The 20,999-nt window shown below is 39.7% G+C and overlaps 1 protein-coding gene and 1 pseudogene across 1 annotated transcript; both read left to right on the top strand.

Annotated features, from left to right (window-relative positions):
• The first annotated feature begins 99 nt into the window (after positions 1 to 99).
• Positions 100 to 1,313, top strand: LOC121945393 (annotated as a pseudogene).
• Positions 1,314 to 3,189: 1,876 nt separating this feature from the next.
• On the top strand, positions 3,190 to 15,078 carry si:dkeyp-84f3.5 (uncharacterized protein LOC334144 homolog). Its single transcript, XM_042490521.1, has 2 exons — positions 3,190 to 3,293; positions 12,423 to 15,078. Exon 2 carries the CDS (start codon positions 12,565 to 12,567, stop codon positions 14,488 to 14,490), a length of 1,926 nt encoding a protein of 641 aa, XP_042346455.1. The 5' UTR covers positions 3,190 to 3,293; positions 12,423 to 12,564; the 3' UTR covers positions 14,491 to 15,078.
• The last annotated feature ends 5,921 nt before the right edge of the window (positions 15,079 to 20,999 follow it).

The raw sequence follows: 20,999 nt of genomic DNA, 5'->3' as shown, positions 1-20,999 counted from the left end.
GAAATAGGCTAAATAGTTTTAAGTGTGGGTTTATTATTTTAATGACAAAAAAAAACATTTCTCTCTATTCTTGCCATTCTGCAAGGTCTCAAGACAAGAATGGAGAATATTCATGCATTAGAATTATATGGAGGAAATGACTCTTGGTATTACGATTTCCCCAACTTCTTTAACTATAAGGATGAGCACCATGAGCTGGGAAAGTCTCTCCGCACCATGTCACTCACTGTTTACTGCTTAGTCTGTGTTCTTGGTGTGCTTGGTAGTGAAGTGGTTATCTGGGTGACTGGGTTGCGAAATGAAGGAAACAGTTGCCACAGTTTGGTTTCTCAATCTTGCTTACGTGGACTTCCTTCTCATCGCATTTCTGACGCTGAGCATGATATTCATGTTATCAGCATCCACTGGCCTTTTGACAGATTCATTTTTATTTTTATTCCTTGGCTTTCAACCCCGCATGAGACTCTGCTCCTGTTTTAGTTTTTTATGGTTTGTTTTTAGGTATTGTTTTTAATTAAAATTTAATTAATTAAAATTAATAATTTTAAACAATTTTCTTAGTTTTTATACCTATTTTTATTTATATATTTTTTTTAAATTGTTTTATGTCTGCATTTCATTTGTCTATTCATGTACAGCACTTTATAAATAAAGTTGTGTTGAGTTGAGTCATATGCAAACTGAATAGCACTATGAGCTTACTGAACATGTTTGCCAGTGTCTACACTCTGAGGGTGATCAGTGTGGACAGATGTGTGTCTGTGGTATAACCCGTCTGGGCCCAGAACCACCGAAGTGTACTCAAGGCATCCTGTGTGAGTCTTGGTGTTTGGGTACTGGCTCTGATCCTCAGCACCCAAGTCTTTATGCTCCAGAACACTGGGCCATCACATTTTCATTACCACATCATTACCTGCTCCAACAACTTAGTCCTCTTTGATGACAATGAAATATCTGTGAATCAGCTGCAGGCCATGACAATCACAGTCTTCACTGTTGTCCCCTTCACTGTCATTGTCTCCTGTTATTCTGTGATAATCTGGGCTCCCTTTCACATCTTGACTCTAATTTAAATGATCAGTTACATACCTACTTATCACAGTGAAAAACTGATCAATTTCGTTACCATTGGAGTCCCTTTTGCCATTTTCAACAGCTGTCTGAGCCCACTGCTGTATTTGATTGTTGGCCAAGATTATAAGAGTAAAATCTGCAAATCCATCCTGAAAGGGTTGGCGACTGCCTTCAAACAAAAGGTTTCTGTCTCTCCAGTCTCCAGCAATGTGATGTCATTTCCTAATACTGAAGTTTAAGGCTGTCTATAACATAAAGAAGGAAATAAACAATTGATTTTCACAAGTGTAACAAGATGTAAAAATAACTTTTATTTCCATTCATTTTTTGCTATGCATTGTCTGTTCATATGTTCTAAGTAATGAAACATTTCGTGAACTGATCTAAACAGATAATTTCATGATTGTCTAAGTGATCTTATTTAGTCCTACAGAGCAAATGCTAATTTGTAGTCTTGAGCCCTAGACTATTGAGGACAATTAAAATGCCATTCCCTGAAAGAACCCAGCAATATTTTTTTAATTTTTATAATTACATTGTATGATAACTTTTCATCCTTCATGTAGACTACAGACTTTGATCATTTTGTTGCTGCCTGTTTACACCCAACACAGCACAACTTCCACTATCACTAAGACATGAGAGAACTTGGGCACATGACAGTCCCCACAGAAACCATCTCTTGGTTGATCTGCACTATTTTGGGAGTGTAGCTGCCATTTTCACACGGTAAATTACCCTGAGATGTTTATTTTCTCACGGTGCACCTGGATGCCATTGATTCATATAACACCATAGAAACAGATTCAACGGAATCTTGATGGCTACATACCTACCAAATTATTTTATAAAGACTTGTATTTTCTTATTTTCAAGGGGAAGCCTATTAAATAGTTATGGTAGTTGTTATTAGTAGTTGCTGTTCCTAAAGTAGCAGCCACATTGACTTAGTTTCTTGTTTAATCCTAATTGTGTCAATTGTTTTCAGAGGGTCTCGCTCTCATATATAAATACTTGTACTTTTCACGAGTCAAGGCAAAGATAAAGTCACCTATTAATTTTGTGGTATGAGTTTATCCATAACATGAATATACTGTACAAATACTGTTAATGCATTTAGCAAACCATTTTCACAAACATAATAGTAAATTAGGAATGTGTTTTAGTGTAACAGTTGCATATTTTTCATTTCTCAGATTAGACTTAGGAACAACCTATGGTTGTGAATGTTTTTATGTAACATGTGCCTGTCTATAAAAGTGTTAATCTAATGCATTTGATTGTATTTTCATTTTAATCATAAATGACGGTGATGGTGATGATGTCAACTGTTGCTTTAGTTTTTCTTGCTATCATTAATTTTCATAAATAAAGTAGTAGGATATGTCCGTTTTCCACCCATAACCCATCCTGCAACCATTACACAATTTCTCTGGTGTCATGCATTGATACTGTAGATACAGAGCGAGGGGTATTTGTGTTAATCATACACATCTGATAATACCTCAGGGTTATTTTCTAAGTCTCTTATGATGAGGGCCTTTTTTCTTGTAATATTAGCTGACCAGCAGAGGGAACTGTTTTACATCTTAAATTTTCAGTCAACCCCCCCCCCCCCCCCGTCCCATGTATCATATTGTAATAGCTTTGCTTTTAATGTGGCATTTAGATATTACTTATCTTTATTCATGAATCAATATCCTTTAATACTACTTAAGGCTGTCCATGACATACAGTAAAAAATAACTTACTTTCACAAATGTAAATTCATATAAAAAAATGTTTTTCGCTGAATTCTATGTTTTTTACTATCCTCTGTCATCAGTGTTATAATGGCATTTTATATAAGCCACCCTATAATAAATATACATTTGTGGAAAACAAGACTTGTTTGCAACTTATATTGCATTGTATTACAATATATCCTGCAGATTAATATCCAGTTATAAGTCTGCGTTTAGTAAACCTCTGCGTCTTAAAATTAGGCTAAATATAAAGTTACATGTGTGGCGCATGGGGACATTTAACTGCAGAGTGTATTTCGGGAAAAACGTCACATACGTATGCAGCGTGCGTCATGATGTCATGGCCGTTACCATGTTGAGGAGGGACAGAAAGGCCCGGCCTGCTGCAGCGGTACACAATCATCAGCCAAAGAGCAGTACCAGTGGGTTGCTTCACACGAAATTCACTTTATCCTGGATGTATCAGGTTGCGTGGTAAGTTGTGCATACATCGGGATAACTGTCTGACTCCTAAGTGCCTGGTTATATTGAAATCGTATTGCTTTTCTCCCTTGCTAAGTGGCGTTAGCTCGCAGCAGCTAACGTTAGCTATCGTCTGGCCACAATACCAACGTTAGCCCACAGCTTCACGTTTAGTTGAAACAGTTTATACGCTGATCTAGGTAGTACAGTTCTGGGGCGGATCAAATTATATGCCAGTCTGTAGTTTTATCTCATTTAAATAGTTTGTAGCAAATGTGTGTTATTCTCAGTTTCACATTAGCTTTCAGGACATTAAGCAGCTGTAGTATCTACAGTAGATGTCTGTTGGGTGCAGCCGCCCCCTGGCTGCTCATGATAATCGTGAAATCCTGCTCATATACTCAGTCTAGACGAGGTCTCTGTACGTAATGGTCATGGTCAACATTACGTAGCTCCACAACAACTGAGTCAGTCTTACGTCTGGGCATCAGTTCTGTAAATATTTTGATTTTGGTAATAATAATACCATCCCCAAAACAGCTGTGGTCTTTTGAAAACGGTCATCATATGCTCGTTATATCATGATGCTAACTTAATATTTGCTTTCGTATTGAAATTGCAGTGTTTATAAATGTTTATAGATAATGTGCTACCTTTGATTGTAAGTTAAGAGAACCCTTTTTTTGTTTGCTCCTGCAGGGAATTTCTCTTGTTTTCATTGAATAGTCTGATAGTCTAGCGTGATTCTTGAAAAAACATGGGAATCACATTTTTTTATAAGAATTGAAACTTAGTGTTTGTTTTTTTTCTTTCCACATATTTATTGAATGTCTTGTCTGTTAAAAGACAAAGACACAAAACAAGCATGTGGAATACTTTAAAAGACATTTACTAAAGTTGCTGTGTGAGATTCATTACATAAATACAGCAGAAAACATCTGTTTGCTATGTAAATATTAGTGTGCTAGAATAGACACTCTCTTAAAGGGCTCTGGTAAATACACACATGGACAAAATTGTTGGTACCCTTTGGTTAATGAAAGAAAAACTCACAATGGTCACAGAAATAACTTGAATCTGGCAAAAGTAATAATAAATAAAAAGTCTATGAAATTTAACCAATGAAAGTCAGACATTGCTTTTCAACCATGCTTCAACAGAATTATTTTAAAAAATGAAATCATGAAACAGGCCTGGACAAAAATGATGGTACCCTTAACTTAATATTTTGTTGCACAACCTTTTGAGGCAATCACTGCAATCAAACCATTCCTGTAACTGTCAATGAGACTTCTGCACCTCTCAGCAGGTATTTTGGCCCAACAATTTTGTCGACGTGTGTATATCGTGTAGTAATAATGTCCTGAGCAGAGAATGAATTGATGCTCTCTCTCTTTTGTGTGTTACGTCCTGTGCGTAGTGCTGGTGACAAAACGATAATGATATATATCATGAAATAACTTTTCCTCGATTGAAATATGAGACGTAGTCGATAGAACACATTCCAGCCAGGTTTTGACAGACTACACCAACAGCCAATGATGAAAAGAATAGCGCTGCTGCAAACCAAATGCAGTGAATAACTCTGACTCTAGAATACAGCTGAGTGTTTGACAACTGAGTCCTATGTGCTTCCACAGCGTTTCATTATCGCGGATCAAACAGCTGATGGTCTGACAGCAGAGCAGTGAGACAGACAAACAGAGCAGATCTTCTCCAGCACCAAAGTGACTGAAACAGCAAAATTTGGTGGAAAGTACCTTCTTTAGACATTTACAGACTACTTTGTGTTAGTTTCAGGTTTAATCCGACTTTGGATGGAATTATTTAGAAAGGCATCGCTCCATGTCTCATTCGGCCGCTCGCTCTGAGCTCTCATTATTGGTACCAGAAGCAGATGTAATGTTTTGGGGGCCTGGGGCGACAGGCACATTACCTTACTTTCATCCCTTGTCTCACTGGGAATGTACTTAAATTTACCTGAAGTTTGTTTAAGATGCAGCTTTTATTTTTTGCTATGCTTGAAAGATTAGTGAATAATAAATCATATGTTTATTAAACTCCAACACACCATGGTCAAATGAAACAGTGAAGTCAGTGAACTATGAGGGCAAAAAACAAACTACAAAAAAGCAAAATAATTGTTAGTCGTAATGGAAGTAAAATGTTCAATTTATTGTGATACTAATTTTAGGTACGAGGTTCCAACCTTTGCTGGGAGGACATTTTAGTAACTGGACCGCCAGTTGGTGATGCCTGTTCTACAGTGTATTTGCCATGTTCAATGTCTGACAGAAAATAAATATTTAAACCAAAATTAACCTTATGATATCTTCATATCTCACTTAGGAGTAAAAGGGAACCTTTAAGCTTGACAGAAATAGTGATTTGATGTATATCGAGACATATATTGATATTGATTGATATGACAAAAAAATATATAGTGATGACTTTTTTCCATATCACCCAGCCCTAATTGTGCGTTAGCTCTCCAGCTGCTGTCAACATTTTTGTTACCTTTAATGGAACATAGGTATTGCACCCAAACTGTATAATTGCAGGTAAAAACCTTAATAGCCCTGGTAGAGCTAACTTACATCTACAGTGATGTTAGTGCTAGGGGCTAGGTTTGTATCCCCCTTCCATGTAATTGTGACCAAAGATTGGTCTTTGCAATGATCCAACCTGAGCCCACAGATAGCTTTGTGGCTAATTTGATTGGTTGAGTGTTAGCAAAGTGATAAATTCATGAAAAGTCTGAGCTACATTTAAAGTGATTTCATGTGTGCCATGGCGGGGACAAATTATGAGCACTCTTTCTAAACATGCACCGCTCAAAAGCTGTTTTGCAAGAATCATTGTCATTTAGAGACGAGATTACGTACTTGCCTGAATCAAGATTGCAGTATTTTAAACATTAGCTGTGCAGTACATGCTATGGCTACAATAAGTCTATGTTAACATTAATTAAGCAATTTGGTTATATCTGAAAATATAACCTATGTGAACACTATTTCTTGGGAAACTGCAGATATGTTGTATAGTGACCTGTTGTGTTTTGTATCAACTGTGGAGAGAAGCATCAGGCTGGATTTGTCGTTGAAGGATTCGGCAGGTATCAGACGGCTTTTGTTGTTCCATTAAATAGTTAGTTTAAAAAAACATCAGTACTATAAAAGTGTGCATTACCTCCAGATTGTTGCTAAAATATCTAATAAAATACTGCAAAAGAACTGATTCTGTTGCCATTAATTGAAACTGCTGGCCAGTGCTCATTTTTGTGCACTTTGCAGTTCTTTTGCTCACAGCACAGTCCAGTGGTTGATCGCTGGTGAGACCAAATAATTTGGGGATGGATAGCTTATATTAATCTATCAATATCTGGTTGGGCCTTGATCTCGAAGATGTTAGATTGGGACGTCCCTATTGGTGCATCTCCTGCTTAACTGCATTAAATGGTTGGGCTGGATCTGCGTGTAATCTTGTAGGCTAATGTGCTTCTTTGGTTTCCCGGGGGCTTTTTTTTTTTTATCACAGCAGTGCTATTAAAATCATGAGCCTTGCCATCATTTGCTCAATCAAGTAGGAGCTGACTTCATTCTTGAATTCCACCACTGGCGTGCTGTCTTCTTCTTTCCGTACGATATATCCATTGCTGCCATCTGCTGACATCACTGTCGCTGCAGACTTCAGTGTGGCTTAAACCAGAGCTGGGTCTTCAGTGAGCCTCCAGTATTCCTCTCTCAGCTACAGAGTCTTGGCCCTATCCAGTTTAGTGACAGTCCGTCTAATAGGACAGCTACCACAGCCCATCTCTGCTACACCAGCTGGTTGAACATTTCACAAACAGAATTCCACCTCGTCTTTTAGGACTGGATGAGCCGGTGGCGTGGCAGTGCAGTTTGTTGTGTCTTTTCTTGCATGGCTTTGCTGGCGAGCTTGCCAGCCGTGGAGATTATGTTTTTGATTTAGATGTTGAATCAATCCTTAATGGCGAGCTGAAGTGTGTACGAAGAAAGCCACTGAATACCAGGTCACTCTTATGGGGTCGTTTGCTGAGGTGTTGTTCCTCTATTGTCGTGCACACATTGCAAATCTTTGCCCTCAAGCCTCCACTCCTCCACAGCCTCCTTTAACTTTTCAGCAAGGTCATCTGCCTTATGCTGGCCTCGCAAGCTTTTGGTGAGTTGCCAGTCCTCTGTGATGTAGTGGCAGGTGATGGTAACATAACTTCTAGTTGTTAGGGCAGTCCAGCTATCTGTTGTCAATGTAACCTTGTTAGTGGCCCTGGCTAGCTTAACTAGCAGCTCAGATCTAGCCTCCATGCACGTGTTCTCAGTGTATGAGGTGATTGTGCCTTGGGATGGGACATTGTATGCTGGTTCAAGCAGATGCATAATTTCCAGAAATCCTTGTCTGCTCACCATACTTACCAGCATCATGTTTTTTTCCACAACCTTACAGATTGACTAGGTTATTTTTTCCACCTGCTGTGTGCTGCAGTTCATCTGTGCCAACACAGACGTAATGGTGGGTTGCTGTTGTTGAGACAATGTGGAGGATCCAGCCAGCGCACATGAATGAATATTATTCAAGTGGTAAAGCATTGTTGTCATTGCTGTGTTGTATTTGAACACAGCATTACAGTATTTGCTGATGGCATTTTCCTCTTTAGCTAAAAATGGTCCCAACCAATGCTTTGCCTTGCCTGCTTTATTTTCCAACGTCACGTCCTCACTCTTTTTCCTGGCCTCAAGATGACCATCTTGTCATAAAAGTTATATAGCACGCTCTGGTTGGGAATGCTAGTTATTGAAACATGCTTTGAAATACACCATTCTGCTGACAGCTAGAATGCAACAGGAGGCTTCATGTTGTTTATTTTATAGTAGATAGTAGATTAATTGTTAACATACCTAATTTGTTGTAGTGCCTTCTTTACAGCCTTGAGCTTGTGTGCAAGTTTGTATCAGTTTTCTCAGCAGTTTTTCTTTTTTTTCTTTCTCACATCACAAAGCTGTGACGAGTGAACCTTTACAACAGCTGTGGGTATGCACAATGTTTCCAGCTCAGTCATGATGCCCAGTGTCTCTGTTAGCAGGGTTTTTTGGGCAGTGGGAATGAGTCTCAAGAGACTGAGTTCTGGTGGGGTATGCTGTGCTGTGCACCTCATTCTATGAGTTTAATAGAAAGAAGAGGATCTATTTTCGATGGTACTGAGAACCATGCTGTCATGATTTCTAAATAACTTGGTATACTGTGATACAGTCCAAGCCTAGTGTCCAACCTTGCCTTCAAACCAGCTTTTGGTTATGATGCCAGGTTGGATTGTGTTGGTTGTACGTTTTAAATTGAGTTGAGTAAGTCTAAAGAGGGCATGAGACATTGGCGTGTTGAATTCTGATAGTGCAGAAGGCTTTTCTCAGGCACCTCTCGCAGCTAATGTCCTTTTGTGGGTTTGGAGCACTCAGGATGCTCTTTTACAGTCCAATTCGTCACTAACACCTTTGTTAGCTTGACTTGTTTTTTTAGTTTTAGAGGACAGAATTATGTCTTTTGTAGTGCGATCTGAGGGTAGTTTCTCTAATCCATGTGAGCCATGCAAGGCAAAATTAAAGATGTAAGTTAACTTTATGATATATTTGAGGTGTTTTTGTTCAGGTACAATGCAGTAAGAGCCCGAAGTGTGGCCTGCAGCTGCTGATTCAACCAGCTCACTGTGGCCCCTCTCTTTTTCCCAACATTGTCTGTATTTCTTGATTGTGGTTAATATCAACTGATATTTGACTGTAAGAACACTTCAAAAGTTGGGGGGGGGGGGGGGCATTTTGAGTAGGCCTCCTCTATAGCTGCCAACAGCCTGCCAGCCTTTCCAGTTAGAGAAAAGTTGAAAATAAGGCAATGTGCCTGTGGCCCCCAGGCCCCTAAATCAATACATCTGCCACTGATAGTAATAATGAGAGCTCAGCACAAGCAGCTAGATGAGACACAGAGCAATGCGCTCTGGTATTTCTAAATAATTCCATCCAAAGTCTGACTAAACTTGAAACTAAAACAAAGTAGTCTGTAGAAATCTAAAGAAGTCACTTTCCACTGCTGAACATTTGGCTTTTTGTTCATTCAGACACTTTGATGCTGTGAAGAGAAGCTCCACTCTACTTGTCTGATTCTCTCACTGCGCTGCTGTCGGACCATCAGCTGTTTGATCCGCGATAATGAAACGTATACAAAACTGTTGTCAAACACTCAGCTGTTTTCTAGGGTCAAAGTCGTTCACTGCATTACATGATTGCTTAACACTTATGCTGATGCAAGGTCTCAGCGCGAGATTTTCTTCAGTGTCCTGGCAGCATGAGCGAGAGCCCAAAAGCATTAGACTCACGCCAGATTCGTGAGATTTGGCAACCCCAGTGGGGAAAGGGTTAACAGAATTTTTTAATATCTGAAATAACCGACGTGGGCAAGATTACGTCGGTTAGAGGTTCTGAATGTCGGTCTCAGTTGATTTTTGATTAGTTGCCCAGCCCTATTGGAAAGTTTTGTTTTTTTCCATAACTTCATGAAGTGCTGGTAATGTTAAGCTGTTCACATTTTCTCTGTTGACTGTGTCAAAACAATGAAAAGTCTGTTCAGAAGCTGAGATTGAGATTTGCGTCAGCTAGCATCTGTGAACCAACAGTTAAAAAGTAATGTCCACTCTTTGTGGTGATTGTTTTGATGTGCAATTGTGAGACTATTGGTAGACCTCCAAGTACTTTTCAAATTAGTATTTCTCCTATTATGTTTTGTCACTGTTCATATTCACTGCTGCCCTGCCTCGGTAAGCTCTGTGTCTGTGCACTTAAATGGTTGTTTGCTGTCAGAGAAGAGGTGCAAGAGAGCAATCAAAACCTGGACTCTGCAGTGTACATAAGTGCTCAGTTAAGCCTCTTCCCTTTGGGCAGTCTCATTGAGTCTTGGCAGTCTCACAGGTATTAACATGCATTTTGGTGATCCCAACACAAGTGGACAGCCAAGACACATAGGGGTTATGATTTCATTAATGCCCTGTGCACAGTTATTACATCCACCCTGTTGCTAGCTGTTCTGTAGTATGCTTGCGAGTCACGTTAGTGATGGTGTCAGTACAGCTGGAGATATCGCTGTCAGCAGAATTCAACACATCTCCTTCCATAAGGCAAATTGATGGATGATTCATGCAACACTTCAACCAACTCGACATAATGTAGGCAAGTTATAAAGAAATAGCGTGCTGTCAAAAAAAGACCACCACGTCCTGCATTGATGATGTAGTCCTTGTTGGGGACACATCAGGATACATTAGCATTTACACTGCAAAAGACATGTAGTCAAATGTGTTCCAGACCACCTTGGCAAGTGGTGTAAGTGATCAGGTGAAAAATGCATCCTGGTAGTCATTGAAACTTGAATTTAGCATTGTCCACGTGTTATTGGATCACCTAAAACACATGTTAATACCAGGTGTAAATTGGGCCATAGATATGGATTGACTTTGATGATGGTAATAATCGTCAAAGTATTGATATGCTTTTGGGACAGTGGTGAGCAAGTAATTGCACAATTCATGCATCCAACTTTATTTCTCCTTTATACAATATCTCAACTCAAGGTACATCAGTTCGGAGTGAGGTGCTCTCTCTTTCCCGATTTAAAAATGCTGCATAGAATTTATTGGAATTATTTTGGTAATGAATTCTGTGGCACAAAATTGAGCTGGTGGCTTACCATAACTTAATAAAGGCAGCTGATACCAGAATCACCACATTTTTTGACATTGACAAAGAAACTGCGACATGGGTCAGTCATGTCATGACCAGTGCCTAATCTGCTTAATAAAGTCAATACCTGTGCTAGTGCCAATTCAGCATTGCTGTCTCCCTATTGGTCAGGCAAGGCACTACAATACAATGCCACAAGGACAGGAACTGGGTCAACAGAACTCAAAGACCTGTAATTAAGTTGATGGATGAGTGGAACATTTATGCAACTTTTCAAACAAATGGAAATCTGCATGGGGCAAAATCCTTTTGTTCTAAGCAGTCATCAACTGAATATCATCAAAGGGACAGTCACTGGTGTAGTGGGATTAAGCAGGGAAACAGTATGCTTGCTCACAGTAGGAGGCAATGCTTGTCTTAACCATAAACTATAAAGATAGTTCATAAACCCTGCCTCCTCCGTGTCTGCAAATGGGATATGGGCCAAATAGAAAGATATAAAAGTTTATGTAATGTTTAATCTCTAACTCTTCTTCTTTAGTTAGTTTTATATCGCTGATATGTTTGGTTTTCATTTTTTAAAATTCGATGCTATAAAAAAGTGTGATGTCGTGAGTAACAGCTGCTCATGTCAGTCAGTGTGCTTACAATCAATGATGCTGCTTGTTATAGGATTGCATAGGTGTATGGGCAGAATTCAATAAAACTCAGTTTCCCAATCGCTACTGCACAGACTCTGGCTCTAAATTATGTCACCAGCATAAGATGGCAGCGCCTGCGTCCGGAATACTTGTCATATTTGTTCAGTGGAAGGAAGTGGAGACACATTATAGATCTTTATATACAGTCATTGGTCATCACTTTAAAAATGGGTTTTACCAAAATATCTACTACAGTGGGAAACCATAGAAGTGGTTAACACCAACATGCACGTTGTTACAAAGTCAACACGGGTCAAAGAATTTAGCATTAGCTCATGTTTCTGGCTGTTTTGGAAACAATTTAACCAAGAATTTTTCCTGCGATACTAAAGATTGGAAGCTTTAACGTGATGATTATCAGCTACAAAGATAAAACATTGAAACCACAAGCTAACTAACTCTCTAACATTGATTTTTCCATTCTATGTGACTGCATTAATGCATCAACTCAACAGACAACAGACTTTGGCAAATTTAGTAAATTTTCACATAAAATACATTGCTGAAGACACTGAATGTATTGTTTACCTAAAAATGGCAGAATGTGCCATTAGCAGGTTGTCTCTGTCAAACCTTTAACTGGTAGCCACAGTGAACACAATCAAGCTAAAACCCCCTCCAACTTCAATGAGGCAGATTAAACCTATGTTAAACAAATTTTGACTTAAGTGGTTGAATTCTTTTTCTTTTATCCCCCCCAGGTGCTGATACAACATGCAAGACCTTGGCCAAGGACACCTTGCAAGGAGATCTTTTTGAACCAGACTAAGTGGACATATTGATTCTCTCATGGAAAACAAGTTTGTGGATAGAGTTTAACTCATACTTGCAGATTGAAAAGTGATGCCATCAGTACATCGGCAAAATAATACCATCATGGAAAGGCAGAAGTCAGTGAATGCCGTTGCTTCAACGCAGTTGGGAGGAGAATCAAGTACCTTCATTTGCACTGAGTGTGGTGATGGGTTCAGTCAGTACTCTAACGTGTTGGCCCACATGGCCATTCATGGACCTTTGGAGTCATTTTCCTTTGATGGCTCATCCAATGGATTTGAAGTCCCCCGAGAATATGTGCTACAAGAAAATGGTACCCTGGCAGTTGTGAATGGCTTTGAGTCACATTCGTCTGTGAAACCAGTATCTCCTGGAGTCCTGCCATCACATTTCTCAACACCTGTCAAACCAGTGTCTCCAACTCTAAGGCCACAGCCTTCTCCTTATAGAGATGTGTTCAGGCCGAAGCCAGCAGAGTTGAACTTGGACAAGTCTCGTCAGGGCCATTACCGTTGTGAAATATGTAGCAGATCATTTAACACACTGCAGAGTTTACATCGTCACCAGCAATATCGAAACACAGAGCGAGGTTACAAGTGCACTTTGTGCTGTAAGATCTTTGAAGGTAGACAGGAACTTAAGAATCACCTCCAAGACCACGCCAGTGAGAGGTTTCACTGTTGTAGTCACTGTGGTAAGCGATTCCTTAAAGTGGATGCACTCACTGCTCATCAGAAAGAAAATCACATCTCCACCAAAGCTACAGCTTTGGGAAAACCTGTGAATAAGCCAGAAAAAAAGATTGAAAAAACATATCCTTGTAGAAAGTGCAAGTTGAATTTTTTCTGGATGTCAGATTTTCAGACACACTCACTGCATCATTGCAAAGGGAAAGAGCCTGATGCTACGTTAGCAACTGAAATTGAAATTGAAGTGAACTCTAAAAACACAGAAGACATCCCACTTGAAAACTGCTACAGTAATGGTACATCTGTTGATGTTAAGAATGGGGATAGAAAAATCTTTAGGGATACTGGCAATGAAATTGATGCTGAATCTTCTTTCAGACCATATAGATGTGGTTTATGTGGGGATCGTTTCCAAAAGCTAACTGCTTTGAAGGAGCACCATCTCACACATCAGACTCAGGAGGAAATAGATAAGCTGAATCAAGAATCAGAAAAAACATGTAAGCGTAGGATGCCACCTAAAGCCAGACGTAGAAGAGGGAGTAATCCAAATGGCAAGCTGCATCCTTGCAAGCACTGTCATCGTGTCTTTAATCATTCTAGTAGTTTATCTCGCCACATGAGATACCATAAGGGTACGATGCACACATGTGCATTTTGTGGAAGACATTTTCCACAGCGTTGTGATTTGAGAAGACATATAGCCATGTACCACAAAGCTGAAATGGAAAAGAAACCAGCTTTAAAACACTTGCACACAAATCCACAAAATGGGGCTGCCCCCAATTCTCTCAATGGCGAGAAAAGCCCAGGTTCTCCTGACGAGAAAACAAAGAGCTCCTCTGACAATGAACAAGCGGCATCACCAGAGCAGCAGCTAAAGGGAAAATCGCCGGGAAAAGCAGGTCGAGTTAACTACAAGTGTCAGGAATGTGGAAAGAGATTTGGGCTGTTATGTGTGTACCAACGGCACTTGCGCTATCACAAAAAGGAACCCACTAAGTGCCCAAAGTGTCCAGCTCAATTCAAGAACTCCTCATCGCTTGAGCTTCACCTTCGAAATCACCCAAGCACTGAAGAGGCAAATAATAGACAAACATCTCAAGACGCTGGTTCCTGTGGGGACCCTGTCTCAGAGAAGGGTAATGCGGAGGACATAGAGGATGACTATATGGACCACACTGCAAATGATAAAGACAAGTCTTCAGAGGATCTTTATGAATGCACTGAGTGCACTGAGACATTCTCTTGCCTGGACACGTTTCTTCAGCACCAGACTTCTCATGGCTCAGAAAACAACGGGTAAATGTCACATTGGACCCATTAGTTATTGTTATTGCCAACAATTATGCTCTCAGGAGAGTGTTTTTTTTTACTTTTGAATGCGAAAATTTGCAGATTGTACATATGGGTGTAAAGTTTGTTTCTAACATTATTTTAAAATGCTGTTTGATTTACTGAACTACTTTTATACGCTGTCTTTCTTTGGCATGAGGAGAAAAATTCTCTCTTTTTGGTGAATTTTAGAAACCAGTGGAAACCAGAAAGTAAGGCTTAGGTGGACAGGATACCAAATGATTTTTCCAAAAAAAAATCTAAATTTTAAAAAACAACATGTCTGAAATCTGTAAATTGTTATGTATTCTCCCACAGGCTCCAGGTGTAGTTAACTTTATAATTCACCATTATTGTTTTCTAGCTAGGATTATTATGTTGCTTGTCATTGTATTTTTAGTGGCCACCAATGCTGTTATTGTCAATCATGTTACTGAATTTTTCATGCAATTTTTGACATTGTCTTTAAAATGTGGTATATTTATCCTTTGAAAGGGGTAGTAGTGTCATGGAGTGGATTTTTTGTTATTGTGCCATTAAAGTTGTACAGAGAAAATTATTTAGGCGTTACCAGTTTTGCTTTGACTCCCTCTTGCTACAGTCAGCAAGTAAGAAATACCCACTGACCATATTATTGTTCCTTCTACATATAATTTAGGTTTTATTGAATTGTAGTTTAGCAAATTAATGGCAACTGAACAGAAATCCTCATGTTTGTGTGGATCAAAAATATTGGCAAATGTGTGAGCTACTTGCTTTAAAAAAAATAAAACTTTTAGAAGTTGAAGGTAAAGTGAACACTACTATTCTCAGTCTATAAGGTCCTATACTGGTTAAACTGAAATGATTATGCCCTATATAAATAGTCAGCTTGTCATATAGTGTATTCAGTGACATTCAAGATGATAAATGCATAAGAACCAGGAAAAGAGAGTATATAAGATGCATATGTTCATACTAGTGAACAAGAGTACAGAAGTTGTATATGTTCGCACTAGTGCACAGCTTCCTTGGAGTGCCCTTTCCTTTCTCAAACTCAAGTTAATCATATTTTTAAATGGAGCATTCTGGGTTGGAAACAATTGTTTTGAGTTTATTGCCATCTTCATTATACTGCACTTGTAGTATAACAGCCATGGCAGCTGAACTTTGCCAGAGTCGTGGCCTTTGTGTCTCTCTTTCTATTAAATAAGTTAAACACTCAAATAATTCCTTTTTTTAAACAGTTCTGTCCATTTTAGATGCAGTAAAAGAACTTGTTATGGTAGGACAGTCAACCTTGCAAACCATAGCACTGTTAGATAAACTTGCCATTATTATAATACCTCTTTCATGAACACAAAAATCAAATTATGCTGTATTATTATTAACAGATGTTATTCTTTGTTTCCTGCTTAGGAACTACAGATGTAAATAAGCTTATCAAATTATATTGAATTCTGGTACAGCTAAAAAGCTCTGCATTGTCCTAGTCAAAAAAACAAAAAAATCAATAAAAGGAAAAACATTTTATTACTCCCTACACCCTACAGATGCAATACAGATTAGACAAGAAAATGCTCACTTTAACCAAGCTGCAACCTCTGGGGACAATGAAGTCAATGCTGGAGTGCCAAAAATTATAGTTCCCCAGATGGCAAAATCCATAGAGCCCAATGTTAAAATGTCCAACCTTATAGAATGAATATATATATATATATATAGATAGATAGATATAGAGATAGATATAGATATTGATATATATCCTGGTGCAAAAAGCTTAATTTTAGCTTATTCCCCCATTCCTGATAACTGCATATGTGGGTTAAATTCTTGTGTAATTCACCCTTTTAAATGTTAATAAGACTTAAAGTCATGCACAATTAGGGTTGTGGCCACTCTGAGGGACAGTTGGATGCTGTCTCTTGAAAAATTGCTGCCAAGGTGACACTGTTGGTAAGGCAACTATGACATAACTCCAGATTCATAGGCAAAGCTGTTGATATTTCAACTTTTTTAAAAAAAAAAACAGTTACCACCATTAAAAACATGTACGGTCAATACTCCTGTCAGTGCTCCTGACCAAGGCACTGGCAGAAGATCTGTAGTTGGTCCCTGAGTGCTGCACGCAGTGGCTTTCTGCTCCATGGAGGCTGGGTTTAAATACAGAGGGTAAATTTTGCTTCAGAGTGTAGGTACATGTAACAATAAAGAATTTGTCTTCTCCTTCTTAAAGGTCCCCACACACCTAGCCGATGGTTGGCCATTTGTCAGTGTCGGGGCATCAATGAGCAGCTGTTGCCCCAGGTTTTCCACTGTGTCTAACATCATTGGCACTTGTAGACACCCCATGATTCCCTATGATTCTTTATGTTGAATCAGCCCTGGGGATGGCTGAACCCGTGGGTGACTGAAATCACTCTGATTGGATGTTCAACTAAGTGCACAAGAAGTGACGATAATGTGGAAAGTTAAACAGCTGAAGTCAGCACAGCATAAGATCAAAACAAAATTGTCACATTAGGTAATATATTTTTTTAAGCCATTAAGCTCTTTATCAGAGATGGTTCGTGATTGTTCAGAGTGCACAGCAAATATCCTTTGTTCTTTCACTATCAGGTTGTGTTGTTAATGTGCCAACTGGGTAGCCAGTGTATTAAATCCATCCCGTCCTCCGATATCCCTGTTCCAATGACAGATACAGACTACTGCAGCTTTCTGTTTTGGAGAGTTATTTCCTATTACACAGGCACAGAACATATGTGCTGGTTGGCCATTGTCTGCAGTCTTTGTGTTGTGTTCAGTGCAATTTTTTGGCCAAGGCACAGGTGAGGTGAGGTGAGGTGATTCAACAGTCAGCCTTCTTCGAAACTACTTTTTTGATGTTGGTTTGGTGCCTCTGGGCCGTAAGTCTGAAATGGAAAGCTTACTGCTTAGTTCAGACTGTTAGAGGTATGTGGCAGAGTGTGTACTGGCATACTATTTGGGCAGCAAACAAGAAAGACATTTTAGTCCAAAACATAGTAGTGGATAAAGTCCTTACCCTGCAACCATGCAGGTCTGCCATTTAAAAAAATCCAGATCTTCTGCAAACCTTGATCTGACCTTGAGAAAGAAATCCTATATCAGTTCTGCAACCTTAACTGATGCAGCTCAGCACAAGTAGTCTTGCAACTACAGGTGAAGTGAAATATCAAATCATTTCAGCAAGAAAGACATTACTTCTATTTGGGACCACTTCTTTTTCTTCCTGGCAGAAAAGCTTATATTACAAAACCTACCCCGTTGTACATAAAATTTGCAAAAGTACAAAAAGATTATACAATTTTCAGGAAAGGGACTGAGACAGAACAATAGATCATATAAGAACCTCTTTCCCTGTGACAATGTGTACTGTGTGGCCACATGGGTTTACTGAAACATTCATTACAACTGTCTCTAGTGCCTTTCGGTTTGCACATTATCATCTTAACCATCTGTTAGATCCCAGGGAACATTTAGAGGCCTCTAGAGGGCAGGCTAGTATGCTTTTGTTTGGCTGTCGTGCCCTTTTAACACCTGACCCCACCCACTTAGACATTAGTGCAATTAGCTGTTGCAAAGCGAGAAGTGCAGTGCTTGTTCTACTTTATGTAGCACATCTGATAATTCTCAAAACACAGATATTTCCTGCCTTGCCTTACCCTACATCTAATGGAAGGAAAAACATGACTACACTATTTTTTTTTAATATATATTGCCTTTTGGTTTGACACAGGACTCCTGGGTCAAAGTCCTGTGTTTGTTTGACCCATCAGTCCACCTTGATCTCCTCCTTACATGGATTTTGTTTCTGTTTTTCTAATGTCACTGGACTTCCTCTTTTGCTCTTGTTATTGTATCTAAAGCCACAAGGGGGTGCCACCTAATTATGAACATATGGATTGTTGTTATGGATGTATAGAGAGATCTGGGGTTCCCTTTACTCCCATGAAAGTTGCGCAATGGCACGTTAAGCCAATAAAGTTCAACTGCCGCAAAATTACCCAGATGAGTGGTATTGCTTCCGCACTGTGTGGCCTAGCACAACCACTAGAGACTTCCACCAGCCATACTTCCCATTTAGCCCTCTGCTAACATGAATTGCGATAATATGATTAAATCCTGCAGCTCTACTAGCCTTTCAAATGGTCCGGTCCGAATGGATAAAATCCTGATAGTGAATTGAGTCATTTCGCGGGGGTTGTGACACTCAAAGCAATTTATCCACTTGTTTACAGATGTCCCTTTTGTCATGTAAGTCGATAGGAAAAAGCTTTTTTGGATCATGTGACTAATGTGATTCCAGTGTTTGGCCACAACAAAAATCCGCTTCAAAACCCTGTGCACTTCCTGGGGGCCTGGTTATAATAAGCTGCTTCAACAAACAACTTATGTGGTCATATCATGAAGGACAGTCTCCTTTTTCTGGAGCAACCTAGATCCTTTTGGTCACCAAACTGGCAGGAGATCTGCAGGTAATTCAGCTTGCAGTTCTGCTCCAGTGGGTCTTTTGTGTGTACAACCCAAAGGTCCATCCTATTTTTGATCATTGTTAGATTGTGGTAACCTGCCATGTGGAGTTAACATTGCTGGGGGTAATACTACAAGGCAAAAGGCAAGGAAACAGCCATGAATGACTGAAGGGACATTTGAGGGCCACTCGGGACTTTGACTTTGTTCAGCAATTGTCAATAAACTCCTTGGGCTTAATATCCACTATGAAGAAAGCACTGTGCTGAATAATCAAGGGGAAATTCAACAAAAGCCCTCAGTTTGAGTCATGATTATATAATATACTCCAAGTGCCATACAAAAAGATGACTTTAAGCTCTTACCGATCGCTGTATTAAGGAAGTCATACCATTACCAAGTCAACGCCACATCAATTTCTTCGAAAGTTGCTTACTGGGCACGCACACCGAAAAATATTCACAGGGCCTTTGAGCACGCACACTAGTTTCTTTGTCCTGCCAGGCCGGTTGATGGTAATTATGGTTGAAACTTACTGTGGCTGAGGCAGCTGTCCTGTTGAGTCCCTGCCCATTAGAAAATTAAAAGTGGGCTACTTAATTAATCCCTCTATGGAGAAATTCCAATTGTTACTCATCAAATATAAAGGCCCAAAATACACACGTGTGAACACAGGGCTTATAGACATGCATTTGTGGAGAGATGTCAGGGCAAACACTCTGCCACTAGGTTGACACTCCAAGCAGCTGGAGGTTTGATGTTGTGCTCAGTGGTACCACTGCAGTTCCAAAGCCGTGCATGACTTCAACCAGCCACGCTCCAGTTCCTAAGTCAAGTCCCCACAGGCTGAGCCACTATGTCTCTATCATACCTTTCTCGTGTTATTGGACACAGCAAACTAAATACTGCCGATGCAAAGAGTCATTTTGACAAGTTTTGACACTTCTTTTCCACTGACTGTGTATGAGGCCACTATGCCAAACATACCATGACACTGGCAAGGTTCTCAGATCACAAAGGAACCCCCCCACCACCACCACCACCACCCCCCACCCAACACACATACACACACAAGCTTTTCCAATGTTGGAGTTGTGAGGGCTATGTCCCCCAGTATTTCACAACCTCTTCATATATAAAAGTAGTCAGGTGTGATAAGGAGGAAAAGGCAAGATTCAAGCCTCTCTCCCAAACTCATTTTTACACATACATTTCAATCCCCTTTTGCTTGCACAAACAAGTACACAGTATGAAGGCCTTTCAGAAGGGTCTGAAACTGCATGCTGTATCCATTTAAACTATTATAGCATCACATCCCCTCTCCTTTAGCCCTTTTTCACCAAACTTTAGGGGTAGACTATATATGTTTTCTTTTTTTTTTAAATATGGGGATATCTGCTAGAAGGCAGCATGGAGGTCTGTCAAAATGTTACCATTGTTACTTCTTATTAAACCTCTTCCGAACTCAGTACCGACAAATTTGGAACGATGTTTGAGCACTGCTTGAACAGAGACAAACAGAATTTGTGGCGGCGCATCATCACATCGCACTGGGAAAGGGGCAAAACTTGGCATGTCCATCCGGGTGTCATATTTCCATTACCGTCAATTGGGGCCAATCAGAGCTGATCGTAGCTGGAACCAATAAATACTCTGTTTTGTGAGTGAATGTCAGTTGTAACCTTCTCCATTAAAGACAAAGGTCAGATATTGGTGGGGTTTTTGTCCGGTGGAAAAGGGGCTTGTGATAGCGCAGTCAATTGTCTTGTCTAAAAGTGTGGCTGTTCGGAACAGCTTTTTCCGTTTGGTCGAACGTCACATCCTACAAACAAGTTTGTTTCAAGCATACCACTGCCCATGACCTTGCAGAGTCTACTTTCAAGTAGGCAATGTCTGGTGACATGTAGAAAGTGCAGCTACAGTTGGGGAGTTATTTTGTTGTTCTGAATAGATTATCATTTGAGGTTGCACAGAGCAACACTGCATTGTAGGGGGGGGGGGGGGGTTCAT

The sequence above is a fragment of the Plectropomus leopardus genome, chromosome 7 (assembly GCF_008729295.1).
Source record: "Plectropomus leopardus isolate mb chromosome 7, YSFRI_Pleo_2.0, whole genome shotgun sequence".
NCBI classification, from domain to species: domain Eukaryota; kingdom Metazoa; phylum Chordata; class Actinopteri; order Perciformes; family Serranidae; genus Plectropomus; species Plectropomus leopardus.
Note: the sequence above shows the minus strand (reverse complement) of the source record. Positions and strands in the feature narration are given on the sequence as shown.